Source organism: Gymnogyps californianus, chromosome 24 (genome assembly GCF_018139145.2).
Source record: "Gymnogyps californianus isolate 813 chromosome 24, ASM1813914v2, whole genome shotgun sequence".
In the NCBI taxonomy this organism is placed as follows: Eukaryota; Metazoa; Chordata; class Aves; order Accipitriformes; family Cathartidae; genus Gymnogyps; species Gymnogyps californianus.
In genome coordinates, this window is record NC_059494.1 from 5,282,395 (window position 1) to 5,304,225 (window position 21,831).

Consider the following 21,831-nt stretch of genomic DNA (forward strand, 5'->3'; position numbering starts at 1 on the left):
GTCCAGGAGGACACAGATGGCTGGGCTGGGGCACGCAGGAGGTCTCAGCTGTGGGCTGGTTTCACGCTGGTGCATGCCCACTCTGGAGCCAGAGCCGGGAGCCGGGCAGCCCAGTCGGTAGCACCGGAGGGGTGGCACGGAGTGAGCGTGGCGGCTGCCCCGGGGCTCCTGCAGGGATGGCGGATGGAGGCGGGGGTTTGCCTCTCGCCCTGCGACATGAGTGCTTTCCCCAGAGGAGTCCCCGGAGCTGCTGGGGCAGTGGGCAGCGCCGTCTGGGCACGGGCGGCCTGGGCTGCATCTGTAGCTCGGTGCTCCCTGCGCTCCGGGATGCTGCGAGGGGGGGGGGGGGACACAACCCCTGGTTGCTCTGTCCCCGCATCATGCTCCTCTCTTGCCAGGGACTTTCACAAACCGCATCTCTCACTTTCCTCACTTTGGAGCTGCCTTGGGAGCGGGTTGGCTCGGCGTGACTTCTCCCATCGTGCTTGGCAGGGAGGGCTAGCGATTTCCAAGCCACGGCTGGTCTGCGGCTGAGCGCATTGGCTATCGAGCGTGGCGAGAACAAGCTGTTCAGATTGACTTAGCTGTTCAAGCATGGCACAAACTCCTTCCCCCACCCCGCTCGCGGCTGCCAAGGCAGGAGTGGAGTTCCCAGAAGCGCTCTCTGCAGGTCTTCCACTGCAAGGGTGTGTGGCGGTGGGTGTGTGCACGTGTGTCTCGGCTCACGTAGGCGAGCGGTGTGACGCTGGCGGCTGGCTGGAGTGTGCTGTGGCCTGTTAAATGGGGGAAAAGAGCAAAGCTAATGTCAGCTTGTGTTTTCGTGTGGGACCTGTAAGCACTGAACCGTGCGGGCGGGTTGAGCAAAGGGTCCTCCCAGAGTTTGTGTGATAAAGTCTGCGACCTTGTGGCATTGTTATATATAAGGCATCATATGGTGGGGAAAAAAAAAAAATACAGAGCGCGTTGTAACTTTTCCATGTAAAGCAATCTAACCGGCATTAAACAAGTTGTGAATTTATGTCTCTTGGACTTGGTGGCTCCACTTTGCTTTTCCTCAGCGAGGTGAGGGGTGCAGCGAGTCCCTGGGCACGCTGGAGCTGCCCCCCCCGGGTTCAAAGGCCCCAGGGTCCCTGCAGCAGCTGCCCCTGGCTCTGGAGGTACCAGCTTTCTCAGCGCAGGTCTTGCCTGTGGTTTATTGCTCCCGCCTGCCCGCTCCTGTTTGCATTCCTGCTGCTGGAAAAGCAGGCAGGCGCAGCCCCAGCCCTCCCCACCCTGCCCCTGTTACCCTCTGCGAGGCAGGAAGGGATCAAAGGTGCCCCTGCCCTGGCGCAGCCCCCCCCGGCCTCTCCCCCTTGGCGTGGGGCAGTTGCCGGGTGCCGATTCCGGCACTGTTTGCTGCCGGGGTGGCTGCAGCGAGGCCGTGGGCAGGGCTGAGCATGGAGCTGGGGGAGCACAGACCCTGGGTCCCACAAAGCACCCTCGAGACGGAGGTCCCGCTGCCTCTGTACAGGTGGGACCCTCGCCTGGGGGAGGAGAACCCCCTGCCCCTTCCCCGGGAGCCGGAACCCTGTGCCATGGCCACAGCCTCTCCAGCCTGGCTGTGCCTTGGTTTCCCTGGCGTGGAGGAGGGAGCGCTGCCAGCAGGGATCTGGCTGTGGGGGGATGTGGCAGCTCTTCTGCTGACCTCGCTGGCTCGGTCCCACCAGCTGGGGGGTCCCCAGCCCCCCCCCTCCAGCCCCATCAGATTCCCCTGCCTTTAAGGACGTCCTGCAAGTGGGGCACAGCCCTGTACCCCCAGTGAGCGTGTCCCCTGCCCTGCTTGAGCCCTGGGGCGCTGCTGGTGGGGGCACGAAGCCCTGACAGCTCCCTCCCACCCCCAGCGACCAGTATATAACACTGTGGGGGCCGCGCCAGGCCCCCCTCCTGAGGCAGGCCGTGCGCTGGAAGACCACCCCCATGGGCTGGGATGCCGTGGGGCAGAGCTGGTCCACGGGGCTGAGCAGCAGGGACGAGGAGGCGGAGGACCCCTGGTACACCCTCGGCTCCGGCATCGCCCAGCGCCGCTGGCAGCGGGCCCACGCTGGCCAGGCGGAGCGGGATCCCCTGCCCCCAGGTACGGAGCTGAGCTGGGGGGTCTGCGGTGGGGCAGGGGTGGCACGGGGAACTGGGAGGAGACAATAGTGGGGCAAGGAGCTGTCAGTGCCTCAGTTTCCCCACTTTGCGGGGGGGGGGAGCCCCAGGGGCCCTCAACCAGACCAGGATGGGGTTGAGCTCAAGGGCTTTGGGCTGGGAGGACCCTGCTGTGTGGCCCCCCCCCAGCCTCTGCTCCTCATCCCCAGCTTATGCCCAGCACCTGCGGGAGGTGGCCTGCTGGGACCCCATCGTCCCTGCCGCATACCTGGGACCCTGCACCCGCTGGGGACCCTTCCTCTGGCAGGAGAGACCCATCCCGGGAAGGAATACGGTAAGAGCTGGGGGGCCTGGCTGGCTGCAGGGCCCTGGGGTCCCCAGGCAGCTGCACCCCCTCTCACCCCCTTCCCCTCTGCTTCCCAGTTGTCACCCGCAGCCAGAGCCCCCGGGCGCTGGGGGGCAGCTCAGGCTACATCCCCGCGCTCTCTTTCTGCCGCCCCCGCCTCACCACCCAGGACATCAGCACCTGGAGCCTCCTCCGCCACCAGCCCTCCACCCACCAGTAAAAGCCACTGGTCCTGTTGCTGTCCTGGCCTGTTCCTGGGGAGCAGGGAGGGGATGGCGGGGGGGGGGGGGAGTGCAAAGTGGGGGGCCTGGTTGGTCCTTGTCCTGTGGCATCTGGCCTGGCAGGGTGCTGCTGGGTGCTGACCACCCCAGCCCTGCAAATCCTGCCTGGGGCCTGGGAGCTCACCCCCCCCCCCCCACTTATCCCAGGAAATAAGGCAGCCACGTGTTCTCAGGGAAGGGGCAACATGGGGGCCCCCCCCAGAGGGGGGGTCACATCTTTATTAATAAAATAGTCTGTCCCTTTGCGCCTGCCTTGCCCAGCACTGCCCCCCCCCCTCTGCCTGCCACCCCCCTCGGCAGGGAGGGATGGGTGATGGGTGCCTGACCCCAGCCAGTCCCTGTGCACTTCTCTTTGCCCCCAGAGCTGCCTGGGTTCCTCCTGCTGCTGCTCAGGGTGGGGGGACGTGGGGGGAGCGAGATGGAGCCCCACAGCCTGTGTGGGCTCCCCAGGCATATTGGGGGGGCTGGAAGGCACTTGGTGATGGAACCCCCAGCTGTTCCCTGAGAGGCAGAGGAAGAGCTCAGAGCAGCCCCTGAGCCTGTCCCCCCAGCTGCGGCCCCGGTGACGGCTGGGTCCTTGCTGGCCTCACGTCGTCTTGTACCTGGGAGGGGGGAAGGCAGGGTGAGGGGGGGGTCCCTGCTGCGCTGGGGACAGAGGGGTCCCCAGCCCCTGCCACTCACTGTTGCGACAGGTTGAGGTCTGGCCAAGCCCCCACGGACGCCAGCTGCTGCTCCAGCTCCACGATGCGCAGACCGATGTACCCCGAGGACAGCAGCAGGGCCACCATCCTGGGGGACAGGCCAGCGTCAGGCGTGAGGGTCACAGCTGGGCAGGGGGACGGGGCAGGAACAGCGCTGCGGCCAGGCTCCCGCCCGCTCACCCCGGGGACGTGGTGGCTGGGCCACTGCGGGTGCCCGAGGGGGAATGGGGGAACCCTGGCCTGCCAGTGCCACAGTGGAGCGCCTGCCTGCGCTGGGGTGCAGCAGGGATGGGGATGTGGGGGGTGTCCCGAAGCCCCGAGTGCGTGAGCGGGTCCCAGGGACTCACAGCAGCAGGTAGATGAGGATGACTGTGTTGAGGGGGCTCAGCCGTGCGATGGTCCGGGCCCACAGTGCGGTGTGGGGTCCCCCTGCCAGAATGAGGCGGTGTCAGTGCCGGGGCTGCCGAGAGCCTCAGCCTGGCCCCTGTGATCGGCTCTGCCCGGAGCTGGGGACCAGCCCTGGGGTCAAGCCCCAGCAGCATCCCCCTCCCCAGGGCCCTCTGACCCACCCCAGAGGCTGCGTGGCTTTGCCGAGGGCACCCGCTCTCTGTTGCTCAGAGCCAGCGCCGCTGCCTCTTCATCCTCCTCCGCCGCTTGCCTTGGCGTCGGGTTTGGCCCATCTGCGTGCAACCAGGAGACATCTGATGAGTGCCCCAGGACTGGGCAGGGGACTGGGGGGTCCTGGGGAGCCAGCGGGGCACACTGGGGCACAAGGAGCTGATCCCGTGCTCCCCGGTGCTGCGGGAGATGCTGTTTAGGTGGCCAAGGGCTGCGTGGTCGCTCCTGGACCATGCGTGGCTGGGGAGGGGGAACAGAGCTGCGAGGTGTCAGTGGGGCAGAAATGCAGGTGAGGACAGACGCGCTTGCACAAGCAGGGCTGCGAGCGTGCGAGGGGGGCGCGGGCTGCGGGGTGGCCACTCACTCAGCAGCTCCTGGAGGCTGTCGGGCTCCGGGGTGCTCTGCTCCAGGTCCGACTGGTTTGAGGTCTGAAAGAGGACAAGCCCTGGTCGTGATGCATGTCCCCAAGGCATCCGGCCCACAGCCATGGGGACATGGGTGGGACCGGATGGGACTCGTGCCAGCCCTGAGGAGGGAGCCCTGAGGGTCCTGGGGTCTGTGCTGCCCTGGGCTGGGTCTTTTCAACTCCACATTTCCCCCTGAAAGCCTTTCTGGGGGGCAGGCACCCACGCAGTGTGGGCTGCCTCTACCGCATCCGTCCCCATCCCAGCCCGGGGGTCCTCCTGCTGACCATTTCCCAGCCTTACCAGAGGCTTCCTAAGGATTTCCTCATTGCTCAGAGAGGCCAGAGGGCTCCAGCTGTTGCCCTGGACAAGGAGAGATGAAGGGGGGGTGCCAGCCACCCCCACAGCCCTGCAACGAGGGGGACAGAGCCCCCACGTGCCCAGCCCCCAGTCCGGCGCGGTGCATACCTGCAAGTGTTTGCAGACCGACTTCAGGAGCTGGTACGTGGCCTCCCGCCGCTGCAGTGACACGAAGAGGAACTGCCGGGGAGCGGGAAAAGGGTTTGCACCAGAGCTTGTCCCTCGGTCACAGCCCAGAGCCTGCCGGCTGTGGGGACCAGAACACCCCAAACAGCCCCAGGCTGAGCTGCTCCCCCAGCACCGTCCCCATCCCTGCTCTCACCTTCTCCCCCTCAGCCGTGCGGATGCTGAGCGCGTTGGGCACCAGGAGGGCCGTGTTGGTCTTCTTGAGGACTGAGATGGAGGTGACGGGGACCACCGCCTGCACCAGGGGGACCAGGCAGTGCCACCGTGTCCCTGGCTGCTGCCTGTGCCCCCCGCCGGAGCCGCTGGCCCCACGCCTGTCCCCAGCCCACCTTGATGTCCTTGAGCAGGAGGCTGGAGTGGAAGCAGATGTGGCGGGAGGAGATGTAGAGGCGGCCATGGTAGGGCACCTCTCTCTGCCAGGCACAGGAGAAGCAGGCCAGCAGTGCTTCCCGCTCGGCGAGCTCCCCGAAGGCTTTGCGGTAACCGGCGGCGCGCTTGCTCAGCTGCGGGGGAGGCCGGGGCGTGGGGCCAGCGTGGCGTGGTGCTCGGGGCAGAGCCCTGGCACCACGGGCACCCCGCAGCCTCCCACTCTGTTGCCACCTCTGCCACAAAACCAGGACGGGCCCTCCCTTGGCACCCACCCCGCAGAGAGCATCCCACCGGGACCGCGGTGCTGGGGCTGGGGTCGGGGTCCCCCCTCCTGTGCCCTGGTGCCCTGAGACTCACCGACAGGGACGGGTGTCCCTGCCTGCCCGTGGCTGCCGCAGCCTGCTCTGTCTCCTTGCAGAAGGAGGGGTCACAGGTTTTGGATCTGGCAGGAAGCAGCAGGCAGGGGTGAGCCACGGGCCTGCCTGCAGACCCGGCTGTGCACACGCATGGGCATCGCACCATCTCACCCAGGCAAGAGCACCCGGGGGGCACGGCCACGCCGGACTGGTGGGAGGTGAGGGCTGGGGTGCGGGGATGTGTCCCCGGCGAGGTGCAGCACCCACCTGGTGAGCACGGGGTGCCCCAGCCGGGCGCCTGCGCTGCCCCTCTCCTCCAGGCTCTGCCACCGCTTCTCCTCCAGCACCCCCCTTCCGCTCCTCCTCGGCTTCCCCGCCATGAAGGATGAGTCCGACAGGCAGCTGGGGGAGAGGGGGCAGGTTAGGGGGGGACGGTCCCCACGCTGCCCGTCCCTGCACCACAGCAGCTCCCACAGCGGTGTCACCAGCCAGTCCCTCCCCCGGGGGGGACATGGGGACAGGGCTCAGTCCCTGCCAGGACCAGGAGAGCAAAGCCCACCCGGTTGCACGACTGCTTCTCCCACCCCGTGGTGGCACGCCGCCGGCTGCGATCCTCTGCAGCTGCCAGTGCACGGGGCTCCCCTCGTCTGGCTGCTCAGCAGCCGCCCCGGTGTCTCCCACCGGCTCTCGGGGCTCACGTGGGGTGCATGACCCCCCATCACAGCATCTCTGCAGGGAGAGGCAGCGGGCTGGAGGCACTGTGGCTCTGCCAGACCCCTGCCTGCCCCCATGACTCAGTTTCCCCAGCAGCACAGCCCTGCCCGGCTGCAGGGAGAGCCCAGCAGCCCGCGGGCAGCAGCACCGGCAGCGGGGCAGTGGTTAGTCCCTGCCTGCTGCCCTGCAGCCCGGGAGGGAGCGGCGCAATTACCGTCCCACCAGCCAGCTCCGGGAAAAGCCGCACCCCCGTCCTTGCGGCCTCCCCGGCACATGGGCCCCAAACCCAGTGCCAGGAGTCACCCGGCCCCCGGCCCACCAGCCTGCACCCTGCCCTGGCAGGAGGGACAGTGTGTGCCGGGGCGGATGCCTGGTCCCCCAGGAGCGGCCGAGCCAGCTCTGCTCCCCACTCACAGGCGGGGGCCAGGGGGGTGACAACCCCTGTGTCCCCCCTGGTGCTCAGAGCGAGGGTGCAGAGCGAGGGTGCGTGGCCAGGCTGGCTCCGGAGGGGACGAGAAGACGGTTCCGCTGCCAGATCCACATGCGGGCAGCAGAGCCCCCTCGCCGGGGCAGCTCCTGCCCACCCCACGCGGTACCTGGTGGTGGGCACGGCCGAGCCCTCCTGTCCCGTCCCGTCCCGTCCCGCCTGCGCCACAGCCCCCCTCGTGTTCCGCTCCCACTCACGCTCCTTCCAGAGCCGTCCCCGGCCCGCAGCTGCCTCCTCCTCCCGCTGGCGAGGAAGGGCAGACAGGCGGGGCCGGGACCGGCCGCAGCAGGATTGCAGGGAGGCGTCGGGGCAAATATCAGCCCGGGCTGGCTGGGTGGGAGCCCGCGCCGCCGAACCCAGGGCACCCTGGGGGGCTGCAAAGGGGTGAATGGGCATCACCGCCACGGTCCGGCCCGGGGAGGGCTGCACACCCCGGCTCTGGTGGGATGCGGGAAGCCGTCCCGCCACCAGGCCCGCCTGCCCAGCTCGCCGGGCCTGCAGTCCAGGGGGTTTTGCACAGGGAGTCCCTCAGGGGTGCCAAGCGCCGGCGGGGGGGACGCTGGCACCAGCCCACGTGTCCCCCGGCAGTGGGAGCCCCATGGGGCAGCCCGAGGGGTGGAAAGGGGCACTAAGCGGCCTCACCCTGCAGCTGCAGACCTGCCCACCCGGGGGGGTCCCTGGCCACGGCCCTCTGCATCCTCCGGAGCCGTGTGGTGCAGGACCCCGACCAGGGAGGGGGTTAAAAAACACCCCCAGGTGTGGCTGCGGTGGGCAGAGCTGCCTGTCCGGTGTCTCCTGCCTGCGCTGCCCTGAGCTGGGGCCGTGCAGCACCCGAACGAGCACCCAGTGGGTGAAGGCGTGCTCTGCAGGCACCTCTGACACCACAGCCCTCGGAGGGGGGGGGTCAGCTGCCCCCCAGACAAGCTGCAAATCCATCCCCCTCCCAGGCAGAGCTGACAGCTGGAGCAGACCCCGCAATCCTATGGGCACCCCACAGCATCGCCCACCCGGTGCCCGCTCCCCACCTCCAGCCCCACGAGCAGAGGCTCCCTCACGCCCCATCCCCTCCCCACACAGTCCTCTGGGGCAAGTTTGGCCACCGGCCCCCCCCGGGGGTCTCTGCTGTGGGGCAGAAGGTGGCTCCCCCCGAGGCCGAGCCCTGGGTGTGGGCTGAGTGCTGAGAAAAGTGGGGAGGGGGCGAGATCGGGCTGGGGGTGCTGAGCAGAGCCCACGGTCCGGGCAGCCAAGGGCGCCCGGCCCTGGCCCCCGCCCTGGCTCAGCCCTTGCTCTCTGGACCGGGGCTGATAAAGCCTCTCCCACAGCCCCAGCTGCCTGCGGGGAACAGCCATAACCCCGCGTACAGCCCGGCACGGACCGACAGCGCAGCGTGGGGGGCTGCAGCCCCCGTACCCCAGCTCCGTCCCCCCCGGACCCATGCTCCCACTCCGGGCACACATGGTGCGTCACCAACTGCACTCGTCCACGCACCCCCCCGTCACACCCACTCAGCCCCCTCCTTACACGCACACACAACACACAAACCACTCACTCCCCCCAACACACACACGTACCCTGGTGCGCGCACACACACAGTCCCGCACCCCCCCCCCATCACTTACACCCCCGTTGCCCACTCGCACACACTCACGGCCCCCCCACGACCCCCCCCATCACTCACTGCAGGGGCTCTGTGCCAACCGCAGGCCCCGACCCCGCAGCCCTGCACACCCCACGCCCACGTGCCCGGCACACGGTGACCCACCCCGCGTGCACACACCATGCACACGCGTGTGCAGGCACAGGGGGCATGCGCACACAGCGCCCGTGTGCACGCGCCCCACGCACACGCAGGCCAGCGCTCGCACACCTGCAGCAGCACTCGCGCACCTCCAGAGCATGCCTGCCCGGGTGTGCGTGCGCAGACACGCCACACGCGTGCACACACGTGGGCACACACGCACACAGCCCACATCCCTGACTCGCCCGCACCCTCGGTCCCCAGGGCCTGACCCCAGCACGGTGCCAGGCGGTCAGGCAGGGGAGGGGGCTCAGGAGGGTGAGGGGGCGGCGGGGTGGCACCGGGACCCCCCAGCAAGGCAGAGCAGAGGTGTGCGACTCCGCGGGGCTGGCTGCACCTCGGGGTGCCGGTGCTGTCCCCCGGCCTGGGCACCCTGCAGCACAGCACGGCCAAGGCCCCTCGGGCGAGCAGGGTGCTCCCAGGCCTGCGCCAGGCCCCCCGCAGCCGCCATCATCCGCCCCCAGCCTGCTGGGTTGGAGCGGCCTCGTTTCCCAGCTCCGGTCTGCCCAAGGGGCTAAGGCAGGCGCCACCAGACAGCAGCACGTGCCTGGCTGCGGTGTCCCGGCTGCGCGGCCCCTTCGTCCCCGGGTGACACAGGGTGACTCACGGTCACGCAGCAGTCACCCGGGTGCGGACCCCTCCGGCTCCCGGCCGCCCTGGCGGGGCAGGGAGAGGGCACCTCGCACCTCATCTCCCCCCAGCAAAGGGTTTATGGCAGACGGGCGATAACCCGCAGCCCAGCAGCTGCGGCGACAGCCCCGTCCCCCTCCTGCCAGCAGGCCGCAGGGGCCAGTGGGGCCGGGCCCCTGGGGAGCAGGCACCGGGAGACCCCGAGCTGCCCTAGGATGGCAGCGAGGGTGCACCGGGAGCCTGAGGCAGGTGATGCACCGTTGCGTGACAGCCGGCTGTTCACCCACGGCCGCCTGGCCTTTACCCCGGGCTCCCGGTTTCCCTTCAGCGGGGGCGGGGAGGGCCCGGCCAGAGCCTCCGGTCCCTCCAGAGCAGCAGGGACGCGGGCTGACCCCCAGCGGCCCGGCCCCGCGGACAGGGCCCGGCGCGGCCCTCCCTGCCGCAGTGCCTCAGCGGCACCGAGCAGGCCCAGGCCGGGCCTACGGGGCGGGAGCGGGAGCGGGCCGTGGAGCCGGGCCGGCCCCGCCGGCGCTGCCACCGATTCCGTGGCCGCGGCCCCGCTAAGGCGAGGAGAGCCCCCATTGGTTGCCCTGCCCCGAGAGGCGGGGACACCCGTACAGAAACCAATCATTAGGCTCCAGCCTGCTGCGCGGCAGCCATTTTGTTTGCGGGCGCAGCCGCCATCGTTGTTGAGGGCGGCCATCTTGCGGGAGTCTCTCCCTTCGCAGGACCCCCCCCGGTGCTGGGGCCTCCCTCTCCGTGGAGGAATAAAGGAGAAAGGGGGAGCACCGTTGGGTCAAGACCCCAAGAGCCCTTGTGCACGCCCCAAACCACCTACCCTGCTCCTGCCCCCCCAGCCATGGGCGTCCCCCACCCCCAGGAGCAGAGCCCAGGCCTTGAGGGTCCTGCCCGAGCAGGGAGGGGCCCAGGGAAGACACTGAGGACGTTCATCCACGGTTAGAGGTGCTTCGTTGTTTTGTGTTTGTTTTTTTTTTTCCTCTCCTTTTTCTCCTCCTTTAAAAAGTGCTGTTTGTACATACTGACCTTACAAAAGCAGGTTAAAACCAAGGGCCGGGCACCCGTCCCCCATGCTGGGACCGACGTTTGCAGCCCGGCCCAGGGCCTTCTAGTGTTACACTTGTGCAAGCACAGGGTGACATCCTTCACGAGTCCCCAGGCAGGGCACGGGGCAGGGGGGGGACAGGACGACAATGACACGGATCCAGTGCAAGGTGACAGGGAGACAGGGCAGGGGGCCGAGCCCCCCTGAGCCCAGCGCCCCCATCCCAGTGCCATCCCCTGCCGTGGGGGTCCCTCCAGGCAGAGCTCAGCAGCGTGGACGCGATGGTGGCCGAGGACGCGGACCCTGCTCAGTTGACGGCGCCGCTCCGGCTCTTTGCCTCCGTACTCTCCGTCCCGCCATAGGAGGTCCCTGCTCCGCTCAGCCCCTGCAGGCAGACAGCATCTGCGGGGACGGGAGAGAAGGGACAGGTTAGGAGCCATTGCAGCTGCTGGGGTGACCCACCACGTGCTGGCCTGGACCTTCTGGACTCTCCTGCCACTGGCATGAGGGGCCCTACCTAGCACGTCCCCACAGCAGCATGGGGGGGTCCATCCTCTCCCCCCACCCCAGAGCAAGACACAGGCACGCAGCAGGGCAGAGAGGCAGCTGCTGAGCTGGCACTAAGCACTGGCGCCTGGGTCCCCGGCCTGGCAAGGGGCACCCCATCCCCAACCCCTGGCCCCACATTTGGGTACCAGCACGCAGAACAGCCCTTGCCACCCCTCAGTGACCCGAGGGGTGCCAGGGTCAGCACAGCCATCGCAGGGCCAGGCAGGGGTGGATCCTGCCCTCCAGGAGCACACAGCAAGCAGGCGCAGCCCACGGCTCTTGGGACCACAAGCGGCAGAAGTGGGATGGTGGCCCTGCCCCGTGTGCCTACCGTGAGGGTCCCCCCGCGGGCAGGGCCGTGAGCGTCCCCACAGCCAGCCCTGCCACGGTACCTCCCGCCAGGACAGGGCTCCTGCCGCCTCCCGCAGCCGGGGCCATCTGGAAAGACACTTTCTCTTTAGCCCAGGCTGGCACAGGACACAGGGCTCCCAGTGCCCCCAGCCCCACTCACGGTAGCGGATACGGATGGGCCAGACCATGATGCAGCACAGAGAGGCGATGGCGGCGATGGCAACACCTCCGGTGACCGACACCATCACCCAGTGGTAGAAGCTGATGCAGGCAGGGCAGCAGAGCTCAGTCCTGCAGGGAGAGGGCAGGGACGTGGCTTGGTGGCCAGGACTGTAGCCTAGCCCAGTGCTGCCCAAGTGCCCTGGGGCTGCTGACAGCGGTCCCATGTCCATGGTGTCAGGACTGGTTCACACTGGGATGTGAGGGAAAGCTCCATGGCAAGGAGAGAGGGCAGCAGCCTGGACATTGAGATCCCCAGCCCCTTCGTGTGTCCCAGAGATGCAGCCCTCATCTAGGGCCAGAAGAGAAGTTGAGGAAGGGTTTAAGACAAGTCAGAGCTGGTTTCCACCCATGTCTCTCACTCCGAACCAGGGATATTTGCTGCCTGGCCCCCGGGCGATGTGGCTGGAGCTGCCACTGGGAGGGTTCCCGCCCCACAGGGAAGCTTACGGGCACGGGTGCAGGTTCTGGATTGCCATCACAGCCAGGCCGTTGGCCATCTTGTCCGTGAAGCTCATGGCGCCGTAGACGAATGCGCCACTGTGCTGCGAGGGAAGAAGAAACCTCATCGGCCGCTGCGCCGAGGCCAGCCCTGCCATGCAGCCCAGCGGGCGCCGGCAGCGAGAGCCTTGTGCCCTCTCATGGGCAGAGCCCATATTACAGCAGAGCCCGGGCACAGGGCTGCCTGCACCCCCACGGCAGAGCCCCCTCGCAGGGGTCTCCATCCGTCCCGTCCCCCCCGATCCCACGCCAGTGACCACCCCAGCCCGCGGGCTCCGAGCCCCGCTGTGACACCCCGGTCCATCCTGGCCGGGAGGAGCGGACGTACTGTGTTGGTGCCGATGAGGTCTGCTGTCATGGAGAGGGAGGTGACCAGGATAGTGGCGGAGCCAGCCCCAAGCAGCACGGCCGCCCCGTAGATCTCCGCTCCCATCTGCCTGGCCAGGGTCACCCAGGAGGCAAAGGCCAAGATCACCAGGATGCCCACAAAGTAGGTCAGCTGCTCCGGGCCAGCGTAGGGACAGGCAGAAGGAGAAGAGAGAGCTCAGACCCCAGCTCGGCTGACACCCAGCAAAGCAGGGGTGAGCGGGGAGAGCATGGGGGCCAGCTGCTGCTTAGGACCCGCGGGGGACAGCCCTGGCTCTCTCCCAGCTGGTTTTAAACAAGGAGCCCCCAAACAGCAAGGGCCTTGCGGTGGTCCAGGCTGTAAGAGCCGAGCCCCCAGCAGAGCTGTAGGCAGGGTGCCTGTGTAGGGCACGGGGACACCCAACCGGCAGGAGAGGTGGGGGCTTACCGAGGAACGGTGCTTGCTGCAGTGCGGAGGGGGATGCACTGGAGGGGCAAGCCCCTCCTGCTGGCACTGCAGACCCCCATGCCTGCCCAGGCTGGCTCAGCCAAATCCTCCCTCTGCCTCTCATGGGCACCATGGGGCTCTCCCAGCCCGGTCAGTGCTGCACAGGACAGGCTGACTCCGGACCAGCATCGCTTTCCTCAACCTCAGAGACGTGCAGGATAGGCCCATGCCCCCTCACCCTGCCCACCACCCGCACTGTCCCAGCGGGACCCACATGGCAGCAAGGGGGTTGTCTGCAGAGGATGCAGGAGGGGGCCCTGCTCTCCAGCCAGGCTCATGCGTGCCGAGCGCTCTGCTCACTTGTGTGGTCAGGATCTGGCCCCTGGGCCTCTCCTTGGGTCTAACTCAAACCTCACCAGGCCCCCAGGACTCACATTTCGACCTATCCACTTATTCACAGGCTTCATGAGGAAAGAGGAGAGGAAGCCACTGATGTACATCACCAGGGGGATGGTGGCGATGTATTTCTGCAAGACACGAGGACAGAGAGATGATGAGCTCCGGATCATCGGCACAGGACCCCTGCCCACACGACCTCGACACGCAGGCAGGGACCTGCCCTGTGCCCACCTTGGGCAGCAGCAGCGAGTTGGTCAAGTACATGGCGATGTAGGTCTGGGACAGGTTGACGATGAGCCGGGTGGACATGTAGAGCACCGCGACCTGTGAGGGAACAGGGCAGCACTGCTCAGCCCGTACAAACTGGAGGTAGGGAAGGCTGGCACCTTCCATGCCCAACCCTGTCATGGCACAGATGCCCACTGAGAAGGGGACAGCCTCCCTGATGTGGTAGGTGGGTGCCCAGTACAGCCCATCTCTCCATCCTCACCCACACCAGGGACACGTCCCACTGCCAGAGGATGCCCACAGCACCCAGGCAGGGCAGCTGCCCAGGACAGGCGCCGCAAGCCCTGCCTGCAGCCGTACCTGGTAGAAAGCAGGCTCCAGCAGCCAGTCTTTCCAGATCAGCAGTGGGTGCGGGGGGCTCGTAGGCTCCTTCTGCAGCAGGGGTGTGCTCTCCTCCAGCTGGGGCAGTGAGCCTGGCGGGTACGGCTTCTCTTTGGTGCCCACGTGGAAGATGAGGCAGAAGACGGCCCCCAGCCCCACCACAATGAGGGACAGGTTCTGTGTGAGGCAGAGGGGGTGAGCATAGCAGGGGGTGCCTTTTGCCTGCCCATCATCCACCCCCACCAGTCTGGTGGATAAAGAGGGGTTCCCAAAAACCCAGGGAGAGCTCAGTGTGGCACGTGCCCAGTGCGGTAGGTGAGGTTTCAGGGCACTGCTATTTCACTCCCTCTGGTACCTCCCCAGTTGAGTCATGTCCCACCCAGGGAAGAGAGGACCCCAGGGATTGAGCCCTGCCACTTACCCGAAATATAGGGACATCCTGGATGCCTAGGTGCTCTGTGCGGTCAGGCTGGTCCACCTGGAAGTTCAGCAAGAGCCAGGCCAGGCCATACACAGTGATATTGGCCATGACGGTAAAGGCATACCTGAGGGGAGACAGCACCTCAGGGTGATGCAGAGGGACGAGCACAGCTCCAGGCATGGCAGGGACACCTCGACCCAAGGCTGCGCTCCAAGCCAGGCATGCTACAGCCAGTGTCATTGCTGAGGCGACACCTCCAAGAGCACACAGCATCTGGCCAGGCATTAGCCTTACTGGTGCACCTCCCAGCACGCCCAGTCCAAGCCTCGGGCGTGACTGGGAGGAAACCAAGATCCCTCCGGGTCAGCCTGTCCACCCTCCAGTCAGAGCTCACCTCCGCCCCAAGGATGCCCTGGCCCGCCTGACCCAGTGCCCCCAGAGCCAGACCCCTTGGCCCCAGGGTTACCCCAACACTGCCCCACATCCGCCCCGCCGGCTGCGCTGCGGTCCCCGCTCGCCTGCCGGAAGGGGAATTTCCTCCCACCGGGGCAGATAACCAAGCCCTGCTCCATCTGATAAACACTGCTTCCCGCAGCCTGATCCTGCCAGATAAGCGGCACTGAGCCGGGCTCTGTGCACAGAGCTGCATGCGCTGCCCAGCCTGGCTCTGGGGCCATCCCGACCCATGGGACAGCCCGCACAGGGCCGTGCCCAGCTCTCCCCGGGGGCATCTGGGGGAGTCTGTTCTTCCCCTGTGAGCATCACCCTCCAGTCCCGAGGGAGAAGTGCCCCCAGCTCAGGGAAGTGTCCCACGAGCTGGCATCAAGACATTCCCTTCTGGCACCAAAGGGTTTGGGCCACCAACCCAGAAGACCAGCGTCACTTGGACACATCCTTCAGGACACCCACATGGCCCAGTCCTGGGTCCCGCCGTACCGAGGGCTCAAGTGTGCCATGCCAGACCTGTGGCACCCAGGGGACCTCTCGTCACACAAGCGATGGGACCCGGCGCAGGCAGGGCTGCTTCCCCAGGTTCAGGGGACAGCCAGGTCTGGCCGTGCTCACCTGAAAGCTGTGAGCTCCACCTTCTCATGTTCACTGGTCGCCAGCTCGGGGATGAGGGACAGGTGGGAGATCTGTGTGGCCGCCCAGCCAAACTGGAAGATGATGATGAAGGGGAGGTAGTAGATGAAGGCTGCCCACTGCGGCGTGTTCTCCTTGCAACCCAGGCAGGGGTTGAAGATGAAGGGGAAGGACACGAGGACGCAGGTGGTGCCTAGGAAGAGAGCGGAGAGGTGAGAGGCTGCAAGCCTTGTTTCCCAGGGACCCCAATGGCCCCAGCCAGCTCAGACACAGACGGACAGACACAGCCAGCCCTCTCCTGGGATGGGTCCTACCCCACAGGGCTGGGGAGGGAGGTGGGCCCCTTCCCCCAGCCAGCTGAGACACATTGAGCCCCAGACCCCCCTCACCCCATCCTGCACAGGGTGATGTCCTTCCCTCCCGCACCCAGCGACGACACAGACAGACAGACACTTGTCAGCAGACTTTTCCCCAGTTAAGTTCCCCCCACAAAGTGCAGCACCGTCTTGCACCCGCTCTGTCCCCCTCAAAACACCAGAGGACAGACCCTCATGCCATCACAACACGCAGCCACCAAGGGTGCCGCCCTGCCGCCTGCCCGAGGGTGATAAGGCACCCCGAGGGCCAGGAGGGCTCCAGGCTGTCCCATGGGCACAGGGCCAACCCATCTGTCCCCTTGTCCCTTCTCCCGTGCGGCTAGCAGACAGAGCCACGCTCCCTCCACGCTTGCAGAAGCCACCAGCAGAGCGATGGCCAGGGACACCCCCAGTGTGATGGGGGGGGGACGACAGGACGGAAGCAGATCTGCCTCCCACGCTGGCCTCTGAGCCATGGGAAGGTCCCGGCTGAGTCAGGGACAGCAGAGCCAGGCTCCTCCCTCTGCCGCAGCGTGACGGCGTGGGGACGCCTGCGTGGAGCAGGCAGGGACAGGCTGGCTTCTCCCTCCCCTTTCACAAGGTTACGGAGCAAATCTGCTGAGATGCTCCGCTGCTCCCGAGGCCCAGGCACCAACGCGGAGACGGCCGCGTCCCCTGTCCTGCGTGTCCCCAGCTTCACCGGGCGCTGCCGAAGAGCTACGGGAACCTGTTCCTATAGCTGAGGGGAACCCGCAGCCGCTTTGTCAGGTCCCCAAGGTCCCCTCGCCAGGGGACTTTGCAAGATCCTCCTCCTCACAAGTGACTTCTCCTCTCACCCATGAACGGCAATTCCTCCTCCTCATGGCTTCCATGTGGCACAGCCACCCCAGCTGCCTCAGGGCCGGGGCAACGCGGTTCTCCCTGCGCCGAGGACAGGCAGCGACAATCCCAGCCCGGCTTGGATCCATCCTGAGCAAGGACCCTGGCAGGGTGCTGGGTGCTGCCCTGCACTGGCCTCCAGCCGGCTCTGGTGTTCCAGGAGCTCCCCGAAGGACAGGGGACTCAGGCACACTGTGGTGTCTCTACCCCAGACAAGCCACCAGGATGGGAAGGGTCCAAGAAGGTTCAAACCAGACCAGACCTCCTTTGTTCCCTGTTAGAGGGCTGTTGGTTTTAACTGAGCCCCGTCTGGGGGATCGGGGAGGCTCTGCCCTCTCCCCAGTCCCAGGGCCCCACAGGGTCAGGCTCTGCGGTCCCCTAAGGGCTGCGAGGGACTTGCCAGGGGAGCGCTGGGGCAGGAGCTGCGGGCCCCAGGCTGCTGCAGCCTCCACGTCCGCCCCTGCGCCTACCCACGAGCCATCGCCACCATCACACACGCAGGAGACTCCTGTCACTCCCTCCTCCTCATGGCCCCCAGGGACAGACAGTGCCCACCACTGGGGCCACCCCCATGGAACCGTGCTCCTCTGGCACGGGGCTGCGAGCTGCATCCCGACACCCGCATATCCCCAGGTCTGCTCAACTGAATGCGGCTTTACTGTGAGCCAGAGCGGTCCTGGGGACCTCCCACTCTCCCAAGCGGGGCCGTGGGAGCCCCCCAAGACCACTCTGCCCATTCCTGCAGCATCCCTGGGCAGGCAGCAGAGGTCCAGGCTCTCATCTCCCGGCCCTGCAGGGCAGGATCACGGGAATGCCAGGCTGCGCAGCACAGGCACCCCAGGCAGGAAATCTGGGACAGGGCTGCCAGGCTCAGACAGGCAGCAAGGAGCCACTCATCCTTCCCAGACCATTGCGGCAGGAAGCTGCCCCCCAAAAAAGCTGGTGAGCAGGCAGGCTGGCGTGCGGGGTGAGCCACCGAGGACCGCCGGCACTGGCAGCCCAGTGCTGTGGTGGGGAGATGTCACCGATAGCAACTCGTGGTATCTCCCCTGCCCGAGGCTGCGGTTTCACAGTGTTTCCTCTGATCTGAGCACGGGTTGCCACCAGATGAGCCACCCCGCTCCCATGTGAAGCATCTCACCGCAGCGTGACCGAGTAAGCCGAGAGCAGTACCGGCACAGCCGGTTCCAACGGGTTTGCCGGCCCCACTTGGTCGCACCGCAGTCAGCCAAAGGAGGCGGCGGGGTAGCCCCTACCTTCTAGGAATAACCCACACTCCAGCCAGGGAAATGCAGCCTCCACCTGTGCTGCTGAAGCAGGCAGGGCCGGGCAGGGTGCTCTGCTCCCCGCAGCAGGGAGCGGAGCTCACCGGGGCAGCTGCAGCCCCTGTGCAAGATCTGATTCAGGACTTCCCCTTCGGTGCACGCTAGGCAGCACCCAGCTGGAGCGGATCTGCCCAGGGAGCGGGGGAACCACAGCTCCAGCCACTTCCTTAAATCTAGGGCACAGATCTAGCTGACACGGTGGCAGAGGGTGAAGCCGCCCCCCGCCCCAACACCCTCTTTGACTTGCCAAGCAAAACTCTGGGGAGATCAGCCACCTTATCAGGCTACCGTTCGGTTGCACGAAGCGGTTGGCCGAGATAAATTTGGGATCAAGATAAGAGCACCCACACCACAACCGTCCTCTCTCTGCACGGGTCCACTCTGGGCGAGCCGGCAGTCGGGCGTTACTGTGCCGTTACTGGGAGGAAGCATCGAGGGTCTTTATCTCTGGCTGTCAATGGACGTTTCTTCACGCTAACTGCCCCATTCCCCATCGCCAGCTCAGCAGGGATGGGGCAGGCTCCTGCGCCGGTCACGGCACCAAGGACCCTTCTCCAGGTCACGCTGTCCCCTCAGAGAGAGACCCCGACACAGGAGTCCCCACCAGCCCCTGCACTTCATTGCACTTGTTGACCCCAGGGCACGATGCGAGACGAGCGCCTGTTAATAATTCATGCCGAGCTGGTGCTTCCTCCGCATCCCCACGGGGCCCTTACTCACCAGGCGCCGGCTGCCTTCCCCTGCTGCGGCCGGGCAGCGCTGCCTGCAAACGCAGCACGTGGGGTGCCCAGCCCCGGTGCAGTCAAGGGCCCCACACCCCAGGGTCACCCATGGTGACAACCAAGAGCCGCCTGGTCGCAGGCAAGTCCCTGGTAAACTCCCGGGCTCCCGGGGAAGCCCAGATTTTACTGTCGGTCTCGTTTTTGCTGTAGCATCGACCAGCTAAGCACACAGCTCTCACCCTGACTTGATGCCATCTACACGCAGGGGGACGCAGGGACACCCTGCAGCCCCCCGCCGCCACGCAGGTATGGCCCGAGGGACAGCGGGGAGCCTCGGGCTGTGAGCTCCCAGGCAGCACCCGCTGCTGCAGTAGGGGCTGCCAGGCTGGGGACAGTGCCCAGGCAGGACGGGGACACCGCGGTGCCCCTTCCCCATCCAGGTTCAGCCATCCATGTCTGGGGGATTCCGGAGCACCCCACTGTCCCCTACACATGGGGCACCCCAGTCCCCACCTCACTGCCGCAGAGGGTGCTGCCCCTCCATATAGGGCACCCCAGAAAGGTGCCTCCTGGTCTGCCCACCTCCACACAGGGCACCCTGGGCCCATTTGCCCCCCCCAGCCAGGGCACTGTGGCCTCAGCCCTGATATTGCCTAGGGCTGGTTCACCCTCCATACAGGGCACCCAGGAAAGCCCCCCTTCCCCAGGGGGGGCTGCTCCCTTCCACCCCAGGGCAGCCAATTCTGCTCGCCCCTGGGGCTGCCCCTCTCCATCCGGGGGGGACTCAGTCCCCACCTCACTGTCACGGAGGCTGTTCCCCCCTCCAGGCAGGGGGCTCCAGGAAGGCTTCCCTGGGGCTGACCCCCACCCCAGAAAGGCTCCTTCAGGGCCACCCATCTTCAGGGGGGCTCCAGGAAGGCTTCCCTGGGGCTGACCCCCACCCCAGAAAGGCTCCTTCAGGGCCACCCATCGTCAGGGAGGCTTCCTTCCACCCAGGGCACCCTGGTTCCCCCCCCATCCAGGGCATTCCCAGGGCTGACCCCCCACTCCAGAAAAGTGCCCCTGGGGCTGATGCCCCCCTCACTCAGAACACCCCAGAAAGGCACCTCTCTCCGCTCAGGGCATCCCAGAAAGGCACCCTTGGCCCCGTTCCCCCTGCAGGGCACCCCAGAAACATACCCCGGGGCTGATCCTGCACCCTAGAAAGGCTCCCCCAGGGCCACCCATCTCCAACCAGGGCACCCCAGAAAGGCACCCTCGGTTCCTCCACCCAGGGCACCCCAGAAAAGCTCCCCTGGGGCCATCCTTCTCCACCCAGGGCACCCCAGAAAGGCTCCCCTGGGGCCATCCCTCTCCAACCAGGGCACCCCAGAAAGGCACCCTCGGTTCCGCCACCCAGGGCACCCCAGAAAAGCTCCCCCAGGGCCATCCCTCTCCACCCAGGGCACCCCAGAAAGGCTCCCCCAGGGCCACCCATCTCCAACCAGGGCGCCCCAGAAAGGCACCCTCGGTTCCCCCACCCAGGGCACCCCAGAAAAGCTCCCCTGGGGCCATCCCTCTCCACCCAGGGCACCCCAGAAAGGCTCCCCCAGGGCCATCCTTCTCCACCCAGGGCACCCCAGAAAGGCTCCCCCAGGGCCATCCCTCTCCACCCAGGGCACCCCAGAAAGGCTCTCCCGGGGCCACCCTTCTCCACCCAGGGCACCCCAGAAAGGCTCCCCCAGGGCCACCCATCTCCAACCAGGGCACCTCAGAAAGGCACCCTCGGTTCCCCCACCCAGGGCACCCCAGAAAAGCTCCCCTGGGGGGCCACCCTTCTCCACCCAGGGCACCCTAGAAAGGCTCCCCCAGCGCTGACACCCCCCCCCCCAACCCAGACCACCTCAGCAACCCCCCCCCCCCCCCCCAAGGACCCCCCCACCCCCAGCCACCCCAGCACCCACCGGCGAGGTGCCAGGACTTCCTCCGCCCGTAGCGGCCGCAGCCGGCGGAGCGGTCGGCCTCGTAGCCGAGGAGCGGCGTGCAGAGCCCGTCGGCCACTTGCCCGGCCAGCAGCAGGGCACCGGCCAGGCGGTGGCCGTAGCCCAGCACGGCGTGCAGGTAGAGCAGCAGGTAGGTGAACCACAGCGAGGCGCACAGGTCGTTCAGGAAGTGCCCGGCCGCGAAGCTCAGCCGCGCCCGCAGCGACAGCTCCGCCGCTCCCGCTCCCGCCGGGGGCTCCGCCATGCCGCGCCGCCGCCGCCACCGGCCCGCAGCGCCCGGGACGGGACGGGACAGGGCGGGGCGGGGCGGGGCTGCGGAGCTGCCCGGCCCCGCCGTCCACGGTGCTCCACCGCCTTGGCCGGCTCTACTTGCCCCCCCCCCCCCCCGCCGCCTACCCGCGCCCGGGGGAGGATGCTCCGAGCGGTGCCCGCGAAGGCTCCTCGACCTCCGGCCCGGGGAGCGCCGGGACCCCGGGGCGGGGCTGGGGTGCGTCGGGGTACGGGGGTCGCCGTGGCTCCTGGTGGTGGGCACTGGAACCAGTGGGGGAGGGGGGGGTTACTGGGGTCACTGGGACGCTGGGGTGACTACTGGCGTCATGGGGGCCCCCCACTTGGGTGCATACTGGGGTTACTGGGAGCAGTGTGCAGGTACTGGGGTCACTGGGATGCTGGGGTGACTACTGGGGTCATGGGGGCCCCCCACTTGGGTGCATACTGGGGTTACTGGGAGCAGTGTGCAGGTACTGGGGTCACTGGGACGCTGGGGTGACTACTGGGGTCATGGGGGCCCCCCACTTGGGTGCATACTGGGGTTACTGGGAGCAGTGTGCAGGTATTGGGGATGCTGGGGTCACTACTGGGGTGACTGGGACCTCCTGCTTGGGGGGGTACTAGGGTCACTGGGAGCAGTATGAGAGTACTGGGGTGACTGGGGCCTCCCCTTGTGTAGGTAATGGGGTGACTGTGACCGGTATGGGCAGTACTGGGGTCACTGGGAACAGCGTAGGGGTACTGGGGTGACTGGGACCCCCGCTTGAGTAGATACCGGGGTCACTAGGACCAGTATGGGCAGTACTGGGGTCACTGGGACTCTGGGGTGACCACCCATTGGGTGGATACTGGGGTCACTGGGAGCAGTGTGGGGGTACTGGGGTGACTGGAACCTCCTCTTGAGTAGATATTGGGGTCAGTGGGACCAG

At 67.1% G+C, this 21,831-nt stretch overlaps 3 protein-coding genes across 3 annotated transcripts; 1 reads left to right on the forward strand and 2 right to left on the reverse strand.

The window, feature by feature from the left end:
• The first annotated feature begins 1,436 nt into the window (after positions 1-1,436).
• On the forward strand, positions 1,437-2,696 carry TEKTIP1 (tektin bundle interacting protein 1). Its single transcript, XM_050910374.1, is given in 5 exon segments — positions 1,437-1,510; positions 1,881-2,113; positions 2,340-2,447; positions 2,450-2,464; positions 2,554-2,696. Coding segments are annotated over 5 exon segments (573 nt in total).
• Positions 2,697-3,434: 738 nt separating this feature from the next.
• On the reverse strand, positions 3,435-7,348 carry LOC127025713 (GRAM domain-containing protein 2A-like). Its single transcript, XM_050910801.1, has 10 exons — positions 7,062-7,348; positions 6,019-6,153; positions 5,753-5,837; positions 5,356-5,529; positions 5,163-5,261; positions 4,949-5,020; positions 4,441-4,504; positions 4,028-4,138; positions 3,806-3,887; positions 3,435-3,546 (listed from the first exon to the last, which is right to left on the reverse strand). The coding sequence occupies exons 1-10, from the start codon at positions 7,346-7,348 to the stop codon at positions 3,435-3,437; spliced, it is 1,221 nt and encodes a 406-aa protein (XP_050766758.1).
• Positions 7,349-10,276: 2,928 nt separating this feature from the next.
• Positions 10,277-20,876, reverse strand: MFSD12 (major facilitator superfamily domain containing 12). The gene is made up of 10 exons (XM_050910802.1): positions 20,594-20,876; positions 15,351-15,561; positions 14,286-14,409; positions 13,844-14,041; positions 13,487-13,579; positions 13,291-13,383; positions 12,392-12,562; positions 12,013-12,107; positions 11,504-11,634; positions 10,277-10,828 (listed from the first exon to the last, which is right to left on the reverse strand). The coding sequence occupies exons 1-10, from the start codon at positions 20,874-20,876 to the stop codon at positions 10,338-10,340; spliced, it is 1,890 nt and encodes a 629-aa protein (XP_050766759.1). The 3' UTR covers positions 10,277-10,337.
• Positions 20,877-21,831: the final 955 nt, after the last annotated feature.

What these genes read in the sequence shown, in the direction of transcription:
- MFSD12 (XM_050910802.1), bottom strand. Translation starts at nt 20,876, where the DNA reads ATGGCGGAGCCCCCGGCGGGAGCGGGAGCGGCGGAGCTGTCGCTGCGG. An exon ending in TGGAGCCTGCTTTCTACCAG is followed by an intron (nt 13,580 to 13,843) that starts GTACGGCTGCAG and finishes GTTCCCTCACAG; the next exon opens with GTCGCGGTGCTCTACATGTC. An exon ending in CAGAACCTGCACCCGTGCCC is followed by an intron (nt 11,635 to 12,012) that starts GTAAGCTTCCCT and finishes CTCTCCCTGCAG; the next exon opens with GACTGAGCTCTGCTGCCCTG.
- LOC127025713 (XM_050910801.1), bottom strand. Translation starts at nt 7,348, where the DNA reads ATGCCCATTCACCCCTTTGCAGCCCCCCAGGGTGCCCTGGGTTCGGCG. An exon ending in TCCTGCTCAAGGACATCAAG is followed by an intron (nt 5,262 to 5,355) that starts GTGGGCTGGGGA and finishes CCCCTGGTGCAG; the next exon opens with GCGGTGGTCCCCGTCACCTC. An exon ending in AAAGCCACGCAGCCTCTGGG is followed by an intron (nt 3,888 to 4,027) that starts GTGGGTCAGAGG and finishes TCATTCTGGCAG; the next exon opens with GGGGACCCCACACCGCACTG.